The following is a 19032-nucleotide window of genomic DNA, read 5'->3' on the forward strand; positions in this document are numbered from 1 at the left end:
GCGCGATATTCTCAAATTTCTGAGCCGCACGGGCTGTGAACGCGCAACGGGCATTCAATTTATCTGATCGTCAACTCTCGCGCCACCCTTCCCAGCCCTCCTTCCCCGCAGAGTAACAGACTAGAGAAGTTTTACCTCAGTCTATGGCGTCTGCTGCATTTACTCCAATTTCTCTCTCTCTCTCTCTATTCTATAACTAATACTCTCGATATAAGGTTATCGTAATGCAGCCATACCCCCACCTTACGAATAAAAAAGTTTTATCCGCAGAACAGCACGGGTACGTCTTTTCCGTTTCACATTTTAACATGACAGTGCGGATGGATATATGGTCTATAAGGAGCCCATTGATACATACATGCTAAGCTATATGGACGCGCCACCGGCAATTCACACAGAAATGTTGATAACATTCCAGGTATTAGTGATCATCGGGTTGTGGTTGCAGGGATTAAAAAGAAAGTAGACCGCACAAAAAGGCGCATCAGTAGAAGAGTTTTCTTCTTTGAAAAGGGCGATTATTCATCAATTTCTGATAAACTTCTTGAGTTTCTTCCTGTTTTTGAAAGGTTTGCGGAGGAACACGAAGTGGAATATTTGTGGAGCACATTTAGAAAAAAGCTGTTAGATCTTACAGAGAAGTTCACACCAAGTATTGAATCAGCTACGCTCCAAAAGCGTAAAAAAACATGGATCACCTTTCGTGTATTGAGACTAGTTAAAAAACGAAGGCATGTGTTTCAAAGATATAAAAGAACAAAAACACACGCGTATTTTAAAAGGCTGCAAGAATTAACACGCGAATACAAAGGCCTGTCGAAAAAAAGCAAAAGAACAGTATCTTAAACGATTAAATGACAAAATGAAAACAAATCCTAAACCGTTCTAGCAGTATTTGAAGGGATGTGTGTCTGATCCTGTTGGAATAAATGAAATTATTTACAATGAACGCACTCTTTCTGACGATGCAGAAAAAGCGACATGCCTAAACAGATATTTCCAATCAGTCTTTCTTTCTCAATCTGCATGCAGCCCACAATCATCAAATAGCAACGTTCCTCTTATGCAACCAATCGAACTTAGCGTTAGCGGCATTGAATCTCTGTTAAAAAGAACATTGATGAAATTAAGGCTATTGGTCCTGATGGTATCTCTCCAAGAATTTTAGAACAGTGTGCTCACGCCGTCTCGCTCTACATTTATTTAATTTTTCACAAGTCATTAACTACTGGTCAGATGCCACAGGACTGGAAAATAGCAAATGTAGTCCCAATTCACAAAGGAGGCTCTAAAGAAGAAGTTACTAATTATAGACCTATCTCACTTATTTCGATTTCATGCAAGATCATGGAACACATAATATACAAGGCTATCATGAAACATCTAATGGACAACGCATTGTTTACAAACAGACAACACGGATTTCGCAAGGGGTTTTCATGTACGACACAACTGATTGAATTTTATGATGACCTAGCTTCTGTAGTTGATTTGAGTGGGCAAATAGACTGCATATTTCTAGACCTCCACAAAGCATTCGATACTGTTTGCCATTCTTTACTACTTCATAAACTTCAAATGTTAAATATAAATTCTAGTGTTTTTTAGCTGGATAGAAAACTATTTGTCAAATCGCCGCCAACGTGTTGTCCTGAATGGTACTAATTCAGATTATCTTGAGGGCACATCAGGCGTCCCGCAAGGATCTGTCCTGGGGCCTCTTCTTTTTCTCATATATATTAATGACATTAACTTAGGTATTGAGTCTAACATGCGGCTCTTCGCGGATGACTGTATTGTGTATAGAAAAATTGATAATGAACATGGTTTTCTCAAACTGCAGGCCGACCTAGAACGTATTTGCGAATGGTGCTCTAAGTGGAAATGAATTTGAATGCGGGTAAGTGCGTCCATGTGCGGTTTACTAAGAAGAAAAATGTAATCGAGACCGCTACTATCTTTTGAATAATATTTTAAGTAAGAAATTCAGGACCAAATATTTGGGCGTGATGCTGTCGGGCGACTGCTCTTGTGGACTGTCGGGCACATGTGGACTATGCGGTTGGCAAAGCGGCAGTTGATTTGAATTACGTTCAAAGAAACTTCAAATGTGCCAATTCTAACCGTAGAAGCACGGCGTACCTAACTTGTATACGACCTATTTTGGAATATGCTTCTAACCTTTGGGACCCGTCACAGATATGTCTCATAAATAAACTAGAAAAACTACAAAACAGAGCAGCCAGGTTCGTCTTGGGTAGGTACGGGAGGAAGTATAGTTGCACAGCAATGAACAAAGAGCTCAATTGGGAATCCCTGTCGTCTCGCCGAAAGAAACTGCGGCTAAAGCTTCTGTATGAAATATATCATAACAAAACTGGAATTGATAGGGAAATGCACTTAAAACCGCCAAACTATATATCTGCACGCACTGACCACCAGTGCAAAATTAGAGAATACCGGGCTAGGACGGGCCTGTATGCCAATTCCTTTTTTGTTAAAACTATCGCTCAGTGGAATCGACTGTCATGTGGACAGGTGGGCAGTGTGAATCAAGATGTTTTTTTTTTCATCTTTGTAACCCCCCTGCTGTAACGCTTTCGGGCTAAGCGGGGATATGTCTGAATAAAGAATAAAGAAAAAATGTACGTAATGAAGCAACTCTGCTGTAGTAAAGACTTGCCATAAAGAAATATGGATGAAATTGAGGCAAAGAAAGCGTCACTTTAAATGTGTTGCGGACGTTGACTGGTTTAGTTCTGCTCACAGTATAAATTAGCATGCCGAATATTTCTTTTTAATACTTTTTTTACCTGATTAGTGTACTATATCTACGGTTGGCTAGCCACACCTCAGCGTGTAAGCAAATGAACGAACTTCCATAGTGATACGTCAGCGCACGACTCCATCACTGCAACATCAATAACACACCGAACACCGTCTTACAAGAAGGCTTCCTTCACAATGCGAGATAAAAAAAAAACGGCCTTATACGACGACAGAAGAGAACATTTCGTTCGTTTGTTTTGATTAAAAAAAACTGTAAGTCGATAGAATTAAAGCTACAAAAAACTGCTCACCACCGAAATGCACCCAGCAAGGATTCCTCAATATCCGTAATGTAGCCATTCCTTCTGACATCAACTTTTTTTATTTTATTTTTTCCTTTGTGCGGCAACTGGAGAACACCCTTCTCTACGGATGTAAGCAGCTCTGAGCAGATCTCCCTCTGGGCTTCTCGAATTTCCAAGAGCAGCCTCTAATCGCTCGCGTTTTACCCTGCTCTGCAAACAGATTAAAACCTGTTCTTCCTACTCATTTTTTTTTAAAGATTGACCATCTTGCTGAATTTGCCGACATCTCTTTATCAGTGCGCTTCCACTATTTACACTTTTTTCCCCTCCGTTCGTAGTAAGGAAAAAATAAATACGGCACGAATACCAACTTGTTGCGAAGGACCTAACGGTTCTGGTAAAGTTCTCGTCTTGCAGAGTAAAATGAAGTTGGCGGGTGCGCGAATGCTCTTGTTTATTTTTCCTCAGCGCTGTGCAAATAGCCTCAATTTGCCTGTCGCAATCTTCTCGAGGGAATTACTTCTGTATAGTTCTTCCGCCCCTAGTTTATTTTATTTTTTTTCGTAATTTTTCGCCGTCCAGGCATGCATCTTTTCTGGATTCTGTGCACACAGTACAGCACAGCACAGCACAGTACGGTACAGTACAGCACAGCACAGCACCGCAAGCACAGTACGGTACAAACAGTTTACAGTAACCTATTTCAAGCACAACAGTAACTACAGAGACATGGTGCTGTTTCTTCCAGCCTACCTTGCGGAATAAAACGCCATCTCTTCATCGAGGTATCCCATAGGGCTGGTAAAGGGCTCCCGCCATGGTAGCTCGTAGGTTATCAAGTCCAGCATCTGGACTTGATGTCGAGGGTTCGACTACTGGCTGTGATGGGCGCTTTGCATTGACGGTGCTATGAATGGGGGTTAGACACCGGAGCAAGATTTAGGCATGTTTCCAAGAAACCTTGTTTCTCGAAGTTGACTGGTAGTACTCCACCGTACTCTTTTCCGATTGGGAAAACTGCTACGCAGTTTACTTCGTTTATACTCCTGTCTCTCTATCTCTCTCTCGCTCTATATACTACCCTTTTGCCCCATCATCCAGTGCAGGGTACCAACTGAGACTACCACAGGTTAGCTTTCCTGCCTTTGTACACCTTCCTTATATATATATATATATATATATATATATATATATATATATATATATATATATATATATATATATATATATATTGCTACACGCGTGTGGCATTGGTTGTTTGAACGCGGCACGCGGGCGCCATCACTCGAGAAAAGAAGAGGAAGAAGGAGCTGGGCTCGCGCTGTGAATCTAACCGGTCAGTGCTGCAACCACTGTTGTACATACAACCTGTAAATAGTTGGTAGTCTTACTGACTCGTTCTTCGCGTAAGATTCTGGTGGAGGTGCTGGGTAACGACGGAGTGTGGCCCAGGAGGACATCACGAATAGGGGCGACGACATACTCGCCATCAAGCACGGTTGCCGTTGAGGCCAATTCAACGAAGGTTAGGGCTTTTGGAGGTAACCAAACAAACGCTGTAGTGCATAGGGTTCGGTTGTTCGGGGGAACGTCGGAAATTAAGAAGAGGAAGCTCGAAGCACAGCGTACCGGTGGAACAGTTGATAAGGGCAGAATGCGTCGTCAGAAAGTCGAGCCCGAAGATTAGGTCATGAGGGCAACTGGTCAGCACGGAGAACAGGACTGGAACTTGGCGGCCAGCAATTCCTACGCGAGCAGTGCACATACCACAGACGGCAACAGTGGCGCCATTGGCGACGCGTACGGCTCGAGTGACGGCAGGCGTAAGAACTTTTTTGAGGCGACGACACATAATATGGTAAAGAATGCAGCATTATTCAAAAACCAACAAATATAGAAAAAAGAGAGTGATTCAAGCTTTATTCGCGTTTAAAAAAATCGCTAAATGATCAAACCTTTGTTTGATCATTTTATGCATGATCATTTTTGATCAACCTAACCAGCGCGAATCACGGTGCCTGAAAACATCGGAAAAAAAAGAAATGTGTTCTAAGTACTCCACCACCAGTGAGTAAAACAGTATCGCAATATTTCATATTGAAAGCAAGGCTCTTCTTTGCGAACTTCGCCGGGTTTCGTGACCTTGGGCGCGGCGACCTGGCTGTTCCCGTGCCGAATAGGCCAACCTATCACAGTGGAGCACGCGCCGCGCGTCCCGCTGGCGTCCACCAGATGGCGCTCGGCTTCGCGCATCCGTGGCAGCGGCAGGCGCCGGCCGTGCGGGGGAAAGAAACAAAATGAACCAGAAAGCTCGCCTTTGCACATTCGTGACTGCAGCGGTAATGAGTAAGTAAATGCTTCTTGCGGCCAAAATAAATTCGAATTTCGCTACGCAGGTATGCGCATACTGCGTCTGAAACCCTCATGCGTTCAAGGCGTCCGTCGTACTCGCTAGTTATCAGCAAGACAAAAGGCTCGGTATAGTTTAGTGTTTTATGGTAATATACACTGCGGTGAATATTATTGCCTGAAACCTACGTACTGCATTCCTGGCTCACTGAGTGGACACGACGAACTTGAACATACAAATGTACATACGGCGGTCTCTTAGATGTGCGACCGCTTATTCACAATGAACTGTAAAAGGAGAATTTTCGCTCGTTCAACCACGCTCGGAGCAATTAGTGAGGCTCCCGATTTTCATACGGGTGCTGCTTTTGCCGCGTGGCGCACGCTACGGCATGAAACGAGATTTCCTGTAGCAGGTGCACCATTTCTCAGGAAACACAGCCCATGAGGATTTCTTTTTCTTTTCGTATTTTTCTCTCTAGCGGGGTAATTTCTCCTTTTTCTGTTTATTTCCGATTGCGATACCGCGAAATCACCTAAGCAACGTGAAGTGTGAACACTGAGTACGCTTTCCTTTGAGCGTCATGGAAATTTCGCTAGCACGCGGTTGCTTGATCCGCTGCCAAGTGTCCCTCGAGAACACAAGTCTGCATATAATAAAGGAAAATCAAATCAAATCAAACCAGACCAAACTAAACCTAAGGTACGTCGACCGAAATACTTAGGGCATGTATATTCGAAAGCCTTGAGGCAATGTTTTACGAAAAATGAATGCGGCTCTTTTCTTATGCGGCAAGAATATGGAACGCATCTGGGAAAATTTCAGTCCTAGCATCGGCTTCCATTGCAACGATCATTCTAGCGGTACGCGTTTACCGCGCTGTGATACCGTATGATGTGTGGCCACCGATCAAAGCAATCACCTGGTTGCGCTCATTTCAACGAGGAGAAGCATGCTTGGCGTAACGCCCAGCAAACGTCCAGGTTATCACCAAATATATATATATATATATATATATATATATATATATATATATATATATATCCCTCTCATGTCGACCATGTTAAAAGGTCATCATGAAGCGGAATGAAATAAAGGCACCGATGTGGGACGAGGCCACGTGGTCTATACTTCAAAATAATAAGAGGTATGCGCTCCGCGTTCTTGCCGCTAGACGGCGACAATGCAGTATGCGTGAATTTACCATCTATATGGTAAGTGCCTTACTCAATTGCACTAAGCGCGCTCTGAAATGTCACCGACAGAAACGGGCTTTACCACCAAGCGTGTCGTCAACAAACAAAAGTTTACAGTGCGTAAAGTTGTGAACTTTTGGATACGGTAACGCCCGCCGTGCGGCGCGCTCGGTGGTGTTGCACATGAACATTGAGGCTCACGTAAAATCACCCACGTAAATATAAATTATTCAGCAACAACACCTGCGTGCTGTGGCCATCGAACCTATTACGAAGACGGAAAATAACAGAATAATGACACTCGTATATCCCTACGATCACAAGTCGCGCGCTTGCTCAAGCATGCTTTTCTGCAGAAAGGTTGTAACTGCGAAGAAGCCTGCTTCTGTACATAGTTATTGAAGCAGGGCAATAGGCGATCTGCGAAATTCAACCAGTAGGCTTACTCGCACGCCTATTTTGCCCTAAGCAACATGGCCGACCTCCCGCTAATAAGCTAAGATACGCGTTTTGAAAGCGTGGATGGCACGAGGAACGAAGCACAGCAGAGATGACAGCACCAGTCTGCACGCTGAGGTCATCCTCCTTGGTTAGGTGGAACGAGTTACGTGGAGAAGCGCACTTGCAGGTTTGGCATTTTGTCTATGTATGGTGCTAAATTTAATAAATCGAGAAAATGGAAGCGAGGCACCAGTGATGTACACACCCCTACTGCTTCTAAACAAACAGCGATAGTGTAACCCAGGAATTTCAACGCAATTCCTGCCAAAGCAGTTTCTAATGAGGTACGGCTCTCACAAACATGCATCCTTTGAAATGTGCGGTACGGTACCGCCAGTAATAAACAAAAAGTAACATCAGTGTCAGAAACAGCTGAAATTAGCGTCGGCACCACCTTGGACTTCGTAATGTGTGCAGTACTTTGTAATTACAAGATCGGCTCTGGCTCCAGAACATACAGACCAAGTGTTAAAGCCGTGCGATGTCGGCGTTCACGCAAAATGCACATTGACTACGAATGTGGACATGACTGATTTTTTCAAGCGATTCATGAGTTATGTCAGCACACATTCAGCATTTTAAAAGATTCAAGATGTACGTTAGTTCTTCGTTTAGACATGTAATCTGTACCGTAGTTCCTCGTTAGATATATTTCCGCAAACATGCTGCTTGTTTGCGGGATAGTCGGTTCAGTTTCATGATTAAAACATGAAGTACGACTGGGCGAAGACAGTGAAAATGTATTATTATTATTATTATTATTATTATTATTATTATTATTATTATTGTTGTTGTTGTTGTTGTTGTTGTTGTTGTTGTTGTTGTTGTTGTTGTTGTTGTTGTTGTTGTTGTTGTTGTTGTTGTTGTTGTTGTTGTTGTTGTTGTTGTTGTTGTTGTTGTTGTTGTTGTATAATCATCACTACTAGTTATACACGCGAACAAAAAATTTGAAGATATCTGGCAACTGCTTCCGGAGTGGGCACAACACATGCCTGTTTGAAAACGAAGGGCAAGTCAACGATTGCAAAAATTTCCTGCCAACAAAAAAAAAAAAAGAAAACTCATGCTTCGAGAGAAAACGCACTACGTGATATATGGACATCCACTCCAACACTAATAACATCGAGAGTTATCTGACTCGCACAATAATGGCACCACGACTTCATTTCTCGCTAGCGAACAGCCAATCTCGCTTGAAAGCGCGAAAACGCGAATCAAAAGAAGCTTATCGTAAAACCCTTCGCACCCAATGGTGACTTTTAAAAAAAGAACGCGCCCTCGGAAGATGCTATAATGAAACTTTAATCACAACCTTCCGCGCCGCGAGCTCCGAGAAAAACGTGTTATTAACGCTTATCCGGATGCGTGAACAACCGCTCACGCTAAAAGAATCGAAAACGCGGGAACATGAGTTGGTCCCCGACATTCGCTGAGACGGCAATAGCGCGCCGACTAAGCTGCAGTTCCATGCGAGGGCTTTCATTCTGTCTGGGCTGCCATCCTATTTACACACTATTTTCCCTCTTTTATCCTTTTTTATTCTCTTACCCCCTTCCTCTCACGTAGGAAAGAAAGCATGGGATTGTTTTTTTCCTTACGTCTCTTCCTTTTCTCCCTCCCTCTTTTCTTGTTAGCTCTATTTCCCTTGCCGCTCGCACTTATTCATTAATATTTCTATTACTGCATCCTTGAGCCTTTCCCAGTCCGTTTACTCCACCTTCTTTTTGTAAGCTGTCGATCTTACTGTATGCCTCCTTTTCTCCCGAGGAAAGTGGCAATCAGTAAAAGGTCGAGAGAAGAATGAAGCCCTTTCTTTCGCTTTATGTAATTACTAGTGAACGCTTTTGCCGCGCGAGTTGCGTAAGTACGCTTCGGCTGAGGACGCGGGTTCACATATGACATTCTTTGTCGCGTCCCAAAGTGATTCTCAAAGGTGTGCATGAAAACTCGCTGATGGCATCGGAAGAAGCGAGTATCTCAACCTTCTCGTTTCCTCGAGGTGGTACGGCGTGCAGGCGGCCGTACAGTTTCAGAAATCATTACGGAGTTCAATATGGTCATGTAGGAACGATAGCGTAATGAGATTCTTTGCCGGACGCACATGAGCACGAGGAAAAAGACAGGGGAAAACGAGGAGGTTAGCAAGTACCGGCTGGCTACGCTGTGCTGGGGAAAGGAGTACAGTCAATAAAAGGTGATAGAGGAAGAGAAGGGATGTCGTTTCTCGTGGCCAATGCCACGCTGTGAACATCCCTAGCTAGCTGTAGACGACACGGCGGAGAAAGCTCTTTCAGAGAGAGAGAGAGATTGTGAAGAGGAAGAGGCGCTATTTTCTGCAGACCTTTAGGAGAACCTGAATGTTTTGTGTGCTGCGATTATCTCAAACAGCGCAACATGCCGAGCCCAGTACGATTAACAGATTTACTAGCGGAGATTCCGCATACCGTAGTCTCGTAATCATGATAACACAGTGCAGCGGGAAATGAGGACAGAATATATTTGACACACACACGTAGCGCTGTGTGTGTGTGTCAAAATTCTTCTCTGTCCTCGCCTTGGCTCGCTGCACTGCGTTATCTTGAATCGCAGTCAACTAGCCCGCCAACGTGCCTTAGCCGATTTAATTCTTCTTAATCAGTGTCGCAACGAACAGCTATAATCAGCGTGATTTTACGAACAGCTATAAATAAGAACTGCGTGCGTGCGTGTGTGTGTGTGTGTGTGTGTGTGTGTGTGTGTGTGTGTGTGTGTGTGTGTGTGTGTGTGTGTGTGTGTGTGTGTGTGTGCGTGTGTGCGTGTGTGCGCGTGTGCGTGTGTGCGCGTGTGTGCGTGTGTGCGTGTGTGTGTGTGCATGTGCGTGCGTGCGTGTGTGTGTGTGTGTGTGTGTGTGCGTGTGTGCGTGTGTGTGTGTGTGTGTGTGTGTGTGCGTGTGTGCGTGTGTGCGTGTGTGTGTGTGTGTGTGTGTGTGTGTGTGTGTGTGTGTGTGTGTGTGTGTGTGTGTGTGTGTGTGTGTGTGTGTGTGTGTGTGTGTGTGTGTGTGTGTGTGTGTGTGTGTGTGTGTGTGTTTCAACAAAACAATTTGCCGTCACCTTAGTGGTCCATCAATATATCTAACGGCAGAAGTAAAAAAAAAGAGTGCTGGAACAAAATTACGCTACTCGTGCTTTCCATGGCTAGTACAAAGAAAGCACGCAGAGAGCAGAAAGAATCCTTAACGCGACTTTACGACCACAAGAGTGGCAGATAACCGAAAACGCTCGCGGTAGATGAGAGCGACGTTCACATAACGCAAGCATAAGAAGTCCCGCCAAACGCCGAGGCCGTAAATCGTAAACCATTCCACACGTCGTGTCCAATCGTTGCGCACGTGTCGAGCGGGCAGCATATAAAGAGTGCCAGTCGGGGGCAAAAGGCTGCAAAGACAGCGCAACGCAACCGTCACGACGAATCAACGTCCGCAAGAACGATGCTGCGCGCAATATCTTTTCTTTTTCTTTTTCTTCGTCTTGGTATCTCATTCTGTCAGCGATGCGTGCGACGGCAGTGTTCGCTCGGTGCCCTCACTGTCGGTAAAAGCGACGGGTCCGATGTGTCGGATGAAGGACGGTAGATGCGCCCACCGGCGTCAAAGGGCGGAACGACACCGCCGGCGACGCCAGCCTGTCGCAGTGGGCGTACGCGTCCGGCCCGCCGTGGCTCGGTTCGACAGCAGGAGCGGGGTATATAGGGAGCCACGTCGCGCGAATCCGTGCTCCTGCGGGAAACTGGGACTCTAGGAGACGAACGGTCGCAGAAACCGGACAGCTGAGGGTGTCGCAGCCTTACAGCACGGAGAACGGCCCGTCGGTAGTCCCCGTGGAAGTGAGACAGGCTAGTTTCCTTCTTACGTTCTTAGTTTTCTAAAAAGTCGCTGTTGCCAACTCCAGCCAAAGAAAGCCACGGCCGTGCCCAAGCAGCCTGGTAAACGCTCTAGAATAAAGTAGACACGCTAAACATTTTAACACCCTCGATTTATGCATAAAGGGAACTTGTTTTGTTCCGGGGGTTACACACCCTCACCCTTCAGGTGTAATCGTTTTATGGGGACAAGTGAAGTTCTACTTATTTCGGTGACCTTTCGGGGTAAGTAAACATGGTGATAGTTGCGACCGACGACGCGATAAGTGCCAGAAGTAAACCCCAATAGCCAGCGCTGTCAAACTCTTGTGTCAGATATTTCGATGCGCACCAGGTGGTGAGAACTAATACACAGTTTTCAACTACGGCTTCTCTCATCACAGGTGTATATTGAGCTAGTTGGAATGTACAATAATTTTTTATAGCCTTAAGCGTAAAGGTATTCAGCCGCAGGACAAACCAGCAACCTTACCAGTGTGACATTTTTACTGCGTAGCCATGGTGAAGCTGGCGGGAGTAGCTTGAGTAGCCTAAGTATTTAATCTCTCGATCTCGACCATTACGTGGGTCGTGGTTGTTGTTCTTTTTTTTTTTTTGCCATCCCACGAGTGATCCGGGGTTTTCCTGTCCTTTTCCGTCTTATTCTGAGGCCTGGTTTGTTAGTAAGAGATCTGTGATTTTTTTATAATGTTACCAATAAACATGTTGAAAGTGCTAACAACAAAAAAGGGACATGCACAGATACAAAGTCTGCACACTTTTGATAACAAAAAAAATAATAATAACTAACGGCGGGTGGTATAATGCGCCTAATGCATGTTGATATTTTCTTATTGCTCACTTTCATTTTTTTTTTTTTTGTCTAGGTAGTGTATCGGAAATTTTGGCATAACAGGCCTTAAAAAAGGCCTACCTTTCCATGTTTCTACGCTTAAATTTTAACAATGGGAAGAAAGCTACCGAGAACGCTTTCGGCCAAATTACGTGTTTGATGTTACTCTAGGCAAGAAGACTTTTTTCAAGGCTTAAGTTTTCATACGACAAGCGGCATAGACGAGAACGTGCGTCAAATGTAGTGACACTAATAGTGCCTGTCGCAAGTGCACACTCACTGGTCATTGTTCGTGAAAACTTAAATGCAAACCAGCATTTGGTAGCATCGCTCGTCCAAAGAACTGCTCAGACGGCCATTATTTCAGACGTGGTGACATTTATTACTATGATTCAATGCGGAGGGACTTCGGCAAACAAGAGGGCTCAATGCTTATTGCGATTGCGCGTAGGACTCGGACATTAACACGTTAAATAAATATGACCAAACGGAACTAACGATAGTTAGCCGTGACATAAAAATGTCGGAGTGAAGGAGTTTCGCTCAGTTATTTAACGACAGTGTCTTTTTTTTTCTCCTATCACACGACGTATTTGCTTATATTTAATTAGAATAGAGAAAACCGCTATACTAATTTCAATTTCTAGCAGAATGATTAAAAAGATTTTCTCTCGATCGAAGGTACGTCTCTCAACAGGGGCAATCAATCTCCTCTTTGAAAAGTGCACATCGAAGTGAGAGGCATTTGTTGACTTACACAACAGGCGGCCAAAAGTGTCGTTTTTGTTGCTGTTGTTCTTGATATACAGAGAACTAATGTTTTGTACATACAGCAGCTTTATTTACAAGTGAATTGAAGTAGCTAGAGTCATCGTGTTCCCAACCAGTTCATACAGTAGTCCACACTTATAACCCTATCCTCTATTCTTATCCCTACCTCGTCCCTATACTCGTCAGTTGCTCTCAAATACATTACGAGGCAAAACATATATTTCAAAAAAAAAGTAAAGAAGAAAGAAAAAGACAATCACGGACTTTGTATTTCATTGCAACGAAAATTGTTATTCAGGAATTTTGCACGCACTCAAAATCTTGTCATTGTTAACGAGCTAAATGAAACTTAAGTATCTAAAGGCCCGTTACAGTGCGCCAGGAGCTGGATACATTCTTTCTGTGGTGACATAAGACAGGCAAAGAGTATGAAATTGTACGAAGTAATCTGACACTGCAGACGTCGTAACGAAGCCAGAAAAAATAGACCAGACTTCGGCGATGCTTTTCCAGGACCTGTATGCAATCGTGAACAGATGAAACATGCGACTCATGTTACAGCGCGCTTTCCGAGAGTAAAGAGGGCTTCATCTCCATAAGAGAGCATACAAGTTTTCTATATGATATAATGAAACGACCTGCTGTAACGGGGTGCCTATAAATATGATTGTATTTGGTGTCCCGATGACAGCTAGAACGTTCACTCACGGCATACCTACCTCACCCTCCCCCTCATCTACACACACACACACACACACACACACACGCACACGCACACGCACACACACACACACACACACACACACACACACACACACACCACACACACACACACACACACACACACACACACACACACACACGCGCACACACACATTGAATATAAAGAAAGCGCCGATTTTGGCCATTTCCTGATACTCATTTATACGGGGCTCAGCTTTCTAGGCAGTCAGCAATACGTTTTTCGCAATTGAAGCGATCATATCCTATTGTCCTTTCTTGGTGCGCACGTCTTGCATATGATACTAAAGAAAGCTAATACTTTGCATACCGAAAACTTAGTGCTTTAAGTTTTCGCTAACCGAGTAGATACAGATATACAGGGTGTTTCAGCGAACACTTTCAAAAATTCTTAAAGGTTGCCTGTGGCAGATAGCACAATTTTAGTTCATGAGCTGGTCTACTCGAAGAGGCGGACATTACTTGCACAAGAAATTGAAATCCATAATTAAATAATTACCAATAATTCACTAATTAAATTTTTAACTAATTACCCCTGATGACCCATATTGCAATTTATAAATTGTAGCCGTGGAGTTCGCAAGGTGGATCCACTTGGAACGACTTCTCGGGATGACACCAGTTTCGTGATATTAATTATCGAACTTTGCGGAGAAATGCATTGGCGTTTCAGTTAGTATCTTAACAAAACGTCGCTTTATGCATTCAAGCACAAACTTAGCAGGAACGCCAATGCATTTCTCCGCAAAGTTTGGGAATTAATATCTCGAAACTGATGCCATCCTGAGAATTAATTCCAAGTGGATCCACCTTGCGAACTCCCCGGCTACCATTTGTAAATTGCAATATGGGCCATCAGGTAATTAGTTAAAAACTGAATTAGTGAATTATTGTTAATGATTCGATTATGCATTTCAATTTCTTGTGAAAGTAATGTCCGCCTCTTCGAGTAGACCAGCTCATTAACTAGAATTGGGCTATCTTTTTTTTTTGTACATTGAGCTACCAACCACAGATATATATTCCTATGTGACCGACTTTGTAAGCAACGCCAGCGGATCGTCTTCAATCAACAATTTGCAGGGAACTGCAACAAGGGAGTAATTTGTATTGAGCGATTGCGAAAATATTTGCTAGTTACTGACTGTATGATTGACAATATCAGGTGAATTCTGGTAAAATATTGTTCGCTGACCGGTCCGCGTGAGCGAATATAGCTTTCAGCACAGGCATTTCAGCCAGCACGTGCCTTTGCCGCTCGGAACATGTCGTTCGGACGATCTGAACACCACTGCGCTATGGGCGAACACTGACAGTAGTTAATATATCCGTCACTGCGTTTTAAACGCGTTTAGTAATTTACCTCTAGCCTAAGTATTCGCGTTCGGACTTCTCTTCTTTATAAATATCAGATGGCATGTTCACTTAAACGAGGAAAACAAGACAGCGAAGCTTCCTCTGTCCGATTTACGGGGCGTTTCGCAGAGTTCGAAATGGAGAAGTTAGCCGAATTTGGTACAAACTGGTGTACTCAGGAAGGAAAGGTGAAAATTGTTACAAAAGCGGTATCGGAGCCGGAAGTAGCGAAGCTTTGTATGTCACTGACCAGTGTATCTGCTGCCCTTAACCGTTTTTTTTTTTTCTGTTAACAGCTTCGCCATTTTAATCAGGAACTGAATTAAAAAAAGATTTCTGCTTTCCTAATTACTGTTTGTCATTGGCTTCGTGCGCTCGCTAATGATTTTTTTATCATCACGATTTACCGGCGCCTGTCCTTACGAACAGTCCCAGCGTACGAATTCTCTTGAGAACGCACACATGAAGTGTCTTATTCCACGGGTTCGTATCATTACGTTGTTGATACACCGCCTCTGTCGTATAGCAGGTTCGCGCGTTCCTTAGCGGCGCTGACACACCAGCCCAATGTGACTTCACATCCTGGAAGTTTCGTATGGACTCCTTTCCAAACAACGCCAAAAGGAAGCGCAAGGGATGACATCATGGCACAGTAGTGGATCGCGTTCGCCATTCGCAACATGAGCGCGTCACGCAGCTGCGCCGATTACAAGGCAGGCAAACTCACCTTGGAACTCTTTCCGGGCCGCGCTGACGTTGGTCACAATATTGGCCACGTGGCCCAAGACGGCCGCGAAGAGAAACAAACCGAGCACAATCTGCACGACGAGGAACAGGTACTCTCCCTTGGTGCGCGGCCGTGGCAGGTCGCCGATGGTGGTCAGCGCCAGCGTACTCCAGTAGAAGGCGTGCAGGTACTCGCACAGCACGTCGCTCGCTTCGCACGAGCTGCTACGGAACCAGCCGGCAGAGCCGAAGCCGTCTGTCGTCGAGATGATGTGCGACAGGCAGGCGTTCCAGTGGAAAATCACCAGCACGTAGTGCGTCAGGTTCACGGCGCGGAACACGTTCGGGTAGTTCGTGTGCCGCTCGGTGCGGTCCAGGAAGGCCCAGAACCGGTAGATCTTCACGAGGCGGAAGCAGCGCAGGATCGAGTTGAAGCCGATGGAGAGATACAAGAAGTCGAGCGGCAGTAGGCAAAGCGCGTCGATGTAGAACATGGTTGAGTTCATGTAGTGCGCGCGAAGCTTCTCCGAGTCGGTCTGTAAAACCCCTTCTTCGAGGAAGCCCGTTCGGAAGTGGAAGAGTATGTCCAGCACGTACAGGAAGTCGGCGAGGTAGTCGAGCGCGAACCAGACGAATATGCTGGACGCGCTGATCTCGCAGAAGGAGAAGCGGTAGATGATGACCCAAAAGTTGTAGAGGAACGCCACGCTGACCACCATGGACCAGTAGTAGCAGAGGCGTCCCGACGGGTCGAACACGAAAGTCCACTTGCAGCGGGAGCGGTCTCCCGCCCCGCCGCCGCCACCGCCGCCGCCTCCGACGCCTCCTCCCGTCGCGTCCCACTTCTCGAACTCGCGCTTGATCTCCCGGCGGCGCAGCTCGCGCGTCTTGCGCGGTATCTCCAGGTCGGAGCTGACGTGCGCGCGGTTGATGAAGGCCAGGCTCGGGCGGGACCGGACACCGTCGGCGGCGGCGGCTGACACTGATCCGCGGTGCTGCAGCTTGCCCGCTACGGTCTCCAGCAGCGACTGTCGTGACGAGGCCGACTTGATGTTCTCCGAGGAACGACCGGTGTACAGGGGCGACGAGCGGCGCTCGAGGCGCTCACCGCCAGCGGAGGTGATGATTCCTGGCACCACCCTGGGCCCGTTGGTCGTGAGCGAACCGCCGCCGCCGGCGCCGTACTTGACGTTCTCGGGCGCCGCGTTGCTGACGACCGCGATCTCGTCCAGGTCGTCGTTGACGCGCATGTCCTGCCGCGAGCAAGGCGTGTACTTGACGATCCGGCCTCCGGGCTCCACGCAGCGCGCGCCGCCGGAGCGGAGCCCCATCTTCTTCATGCTTGCGGCCGCCGCGGCGAGCTTGCTCGCGCCGCTGCCGAGCCTCTTCTAGGTCGGGTAGAGCAGCGCGCGGCCCATGCTCGCCTCAGGGCCCGCCCGCGCGGCGATGCTCTGGCGGGGGCCCGCAGCCGTCACGGACGCGCCTGCGCTTCTTCCTCGCCGCCGAGCATGGGCGACGGCGCCGACTCATGCGAGGGCCGACGGGCGACGACCACCGGGCCGCCGGGCCGCATTCACCTCGAGCAGCCGGTGGCAAGTCGCGCAACCATCGCCGCCGCGGGACAAAGCCAACGGGGGGACCTCCAGGTCGCGGTCACGGCGCGCCCACGCGCCCGCGCTGGGATCCCGTCACGGTCTTCCTCACGGCGCGACGTCGACGACCGGTCGCGTCACACACTCCGCGGCGGCAAACCCGGACTGCCGGTCGTCGTCGGCGTGCGCAGGAGGCTTCGCATAGGATCCACCACGTCCGCGGCGCCGGTGTTCAAACCAACAGGTGTTCGGCGCTGGCCCACCCGCCGCCGCATGCGCTTTCCTCCGGTCAGCTCCCCCCTTTCACATCGCCCGTCGCCGCCGCCTCCACGATCGGGTAGATTCTCACTCACGGAACATCCCCACCACGGTCTCGGACGCCGGAGGAGCGACGGTGAACAACTTCGAAGGTCGGCGCCGGTGTCGCGTGCACTTTTTTTTTTTTTTTCACGGATCTCGACGCACCACTACACCTTGCACTCTTTCTTTCTTCGTTTCGAACCCTGTGCGGGAGGGAGGGGGAAGAAGAAGAATCGGTCGCGGCGAGCGGGTTCAGCCCAGCTCGGCAGAAATCATCGACTGGATCGCGATCGCAAGGCGTCGCGCGCTGCGCCGCTGCCGGCTCGCTCGGCGCTCACCTCTCAGCATCCCTCGCTTCCTCCTCTCCCAGCCTCCATCTCGACGCCGCCGCAGCCGCCGCCTAGCTGCTTGCCCTTGCCTGCGCAGCGCGAAGCGCCAAGGGAGGGCGGCAGGCAGCGCCTCCCCAACTTCCTTCCGCTCTCCCCTCCTGCGCGCCGACCGCGTCTCACCCTCATCCTTTTTCTTCCCTTCTCGTCCCTCGTCTCTCTTCGCGAACAACTGGCGCCTGACCTCCTCGTCCTCCGTGGTTGGCAGAGAGGTTTGGACGGAGTCCATTAGGCTCGCCGGGGGAGGATGGCGGTGGACCGAACGACAACGACTGGGCACCAAAAGCTCTGGTGACTGCCAATTTCTGTTGGCGCAGCAGCGGACCCCTTTAATGTGCCAAAAAAATAACAATAATAAAGGTAGGGATCGAGGAGCGAGCGAACTTCGGGATGCCCGACGAAAAGAAGCCGCAAACGTCGCCCGTGAGAAGGCGTCCACCGTTCGGGACGTGGGGCGGGCACGTGTTTCCGTCGCTCTCGCCTCAAATGTGCGTTATTTTCTGATTTTTCTAACAGGCCCTTTAATTCGTAGCAGAACGAGCCTACAGTGGCATGAGCCATGTGTAGTAAACTGCTTGGAAAAATGGCAGTTTCCGCTACGCGCTAAGCGCGTCCTGCAGGACCTAAATAAAGTTTTTTTCCAGTCCAGTCCAGTTTCTATTACTAGTTAGGCCGGCTACCATTTATGTTGTTTTCCTTCATTGTCTCAGATACTTGCGTGTGAATTGTGGAATTGCGCTTAATTCTTACTCATATTAAGCGGCACACTCATTCAGCAGGAGAACAACTTCATCTCCGAGCTCACCCACTTTATGTGCAGTTCTTGACACGTTAGCGCATGTGACTGTCATCTACCAAGTGACAGCTGTAGCAGTCATACAGCTGTCATGCGGTCATCTATGAGTACAGATCGACAACCCCTACGCGTCGTCTTCGAGAGCGCTTCACTTCGATCCACTTAGAGTCACTTACGCTACATGTTTCGATTGCGTTTGCGAAGATCGACGCAGATTGACTTCAGGGAAGATCAAAACGGCCAGTTTGATCGAAGTATGACGCTTCTGTGCGCTCGACGCCTGCGTCATTTGTGAGAAACGACTATTTTACTATATATGTCATGCTGTTGCTCGTTGCCTGTACGAAGAAGTGTTAACGTGAAATAGACTTCGTTGGTTATGTAATATTGTTATTACTAAATTTTTGAATGGTGTTTGATTATCTATGTCCCTAAGCCACCTGAGAAACTCCTGTACCGAGTCTCTCGTTCATAGCATTTTCGCGCCATGTCGGCATTTACGAGAAAAGATATT

The 19032-nt window shown here is 47.1% G+C and overlaps 1 protein-coding gene across 1 annotated transcript in view; it reads right to left on the reverse strand.

Annotated features, from left to right (window-relative positions):
- LOC119442493 (cyclic nucleotide-gated cation channel alpha-3) overlaps positions 1-17597 on the reverse strand; it is a 255203-nt gene extending 237606 nt beyond the window's left edge. The window contains exon 1 of the mRNA XM_037707395.2: positions 15446-17597. Coding sequence (XP_037563323.1) covers positions 15446-16784 — 1339 coding nt within the window. The 5' untranslated portion in view covers positions 16785-17597. The remainder of the gene's footprint in view (positions 1-15445) is intronic.
- Positions 17598-19032: the final 1435 nt, after the last annotated feature.

The sequence above is a fragment of the Dermacentor silvarum genome, chromosome 2 (genome assembly GCF_013339745.2).
Source record: "Dermacentor silvarum isolate Dsil-2018 chromosome 2, BIME_Dsil_1.4, whole genome shotgun sequence".
Lineage (NCBI taxonomy): Eukaryota > Metazoa > Arthropoda > Arachnida > Ixodida > Ixodidae > Dermacentor > Dermacentor silvarum.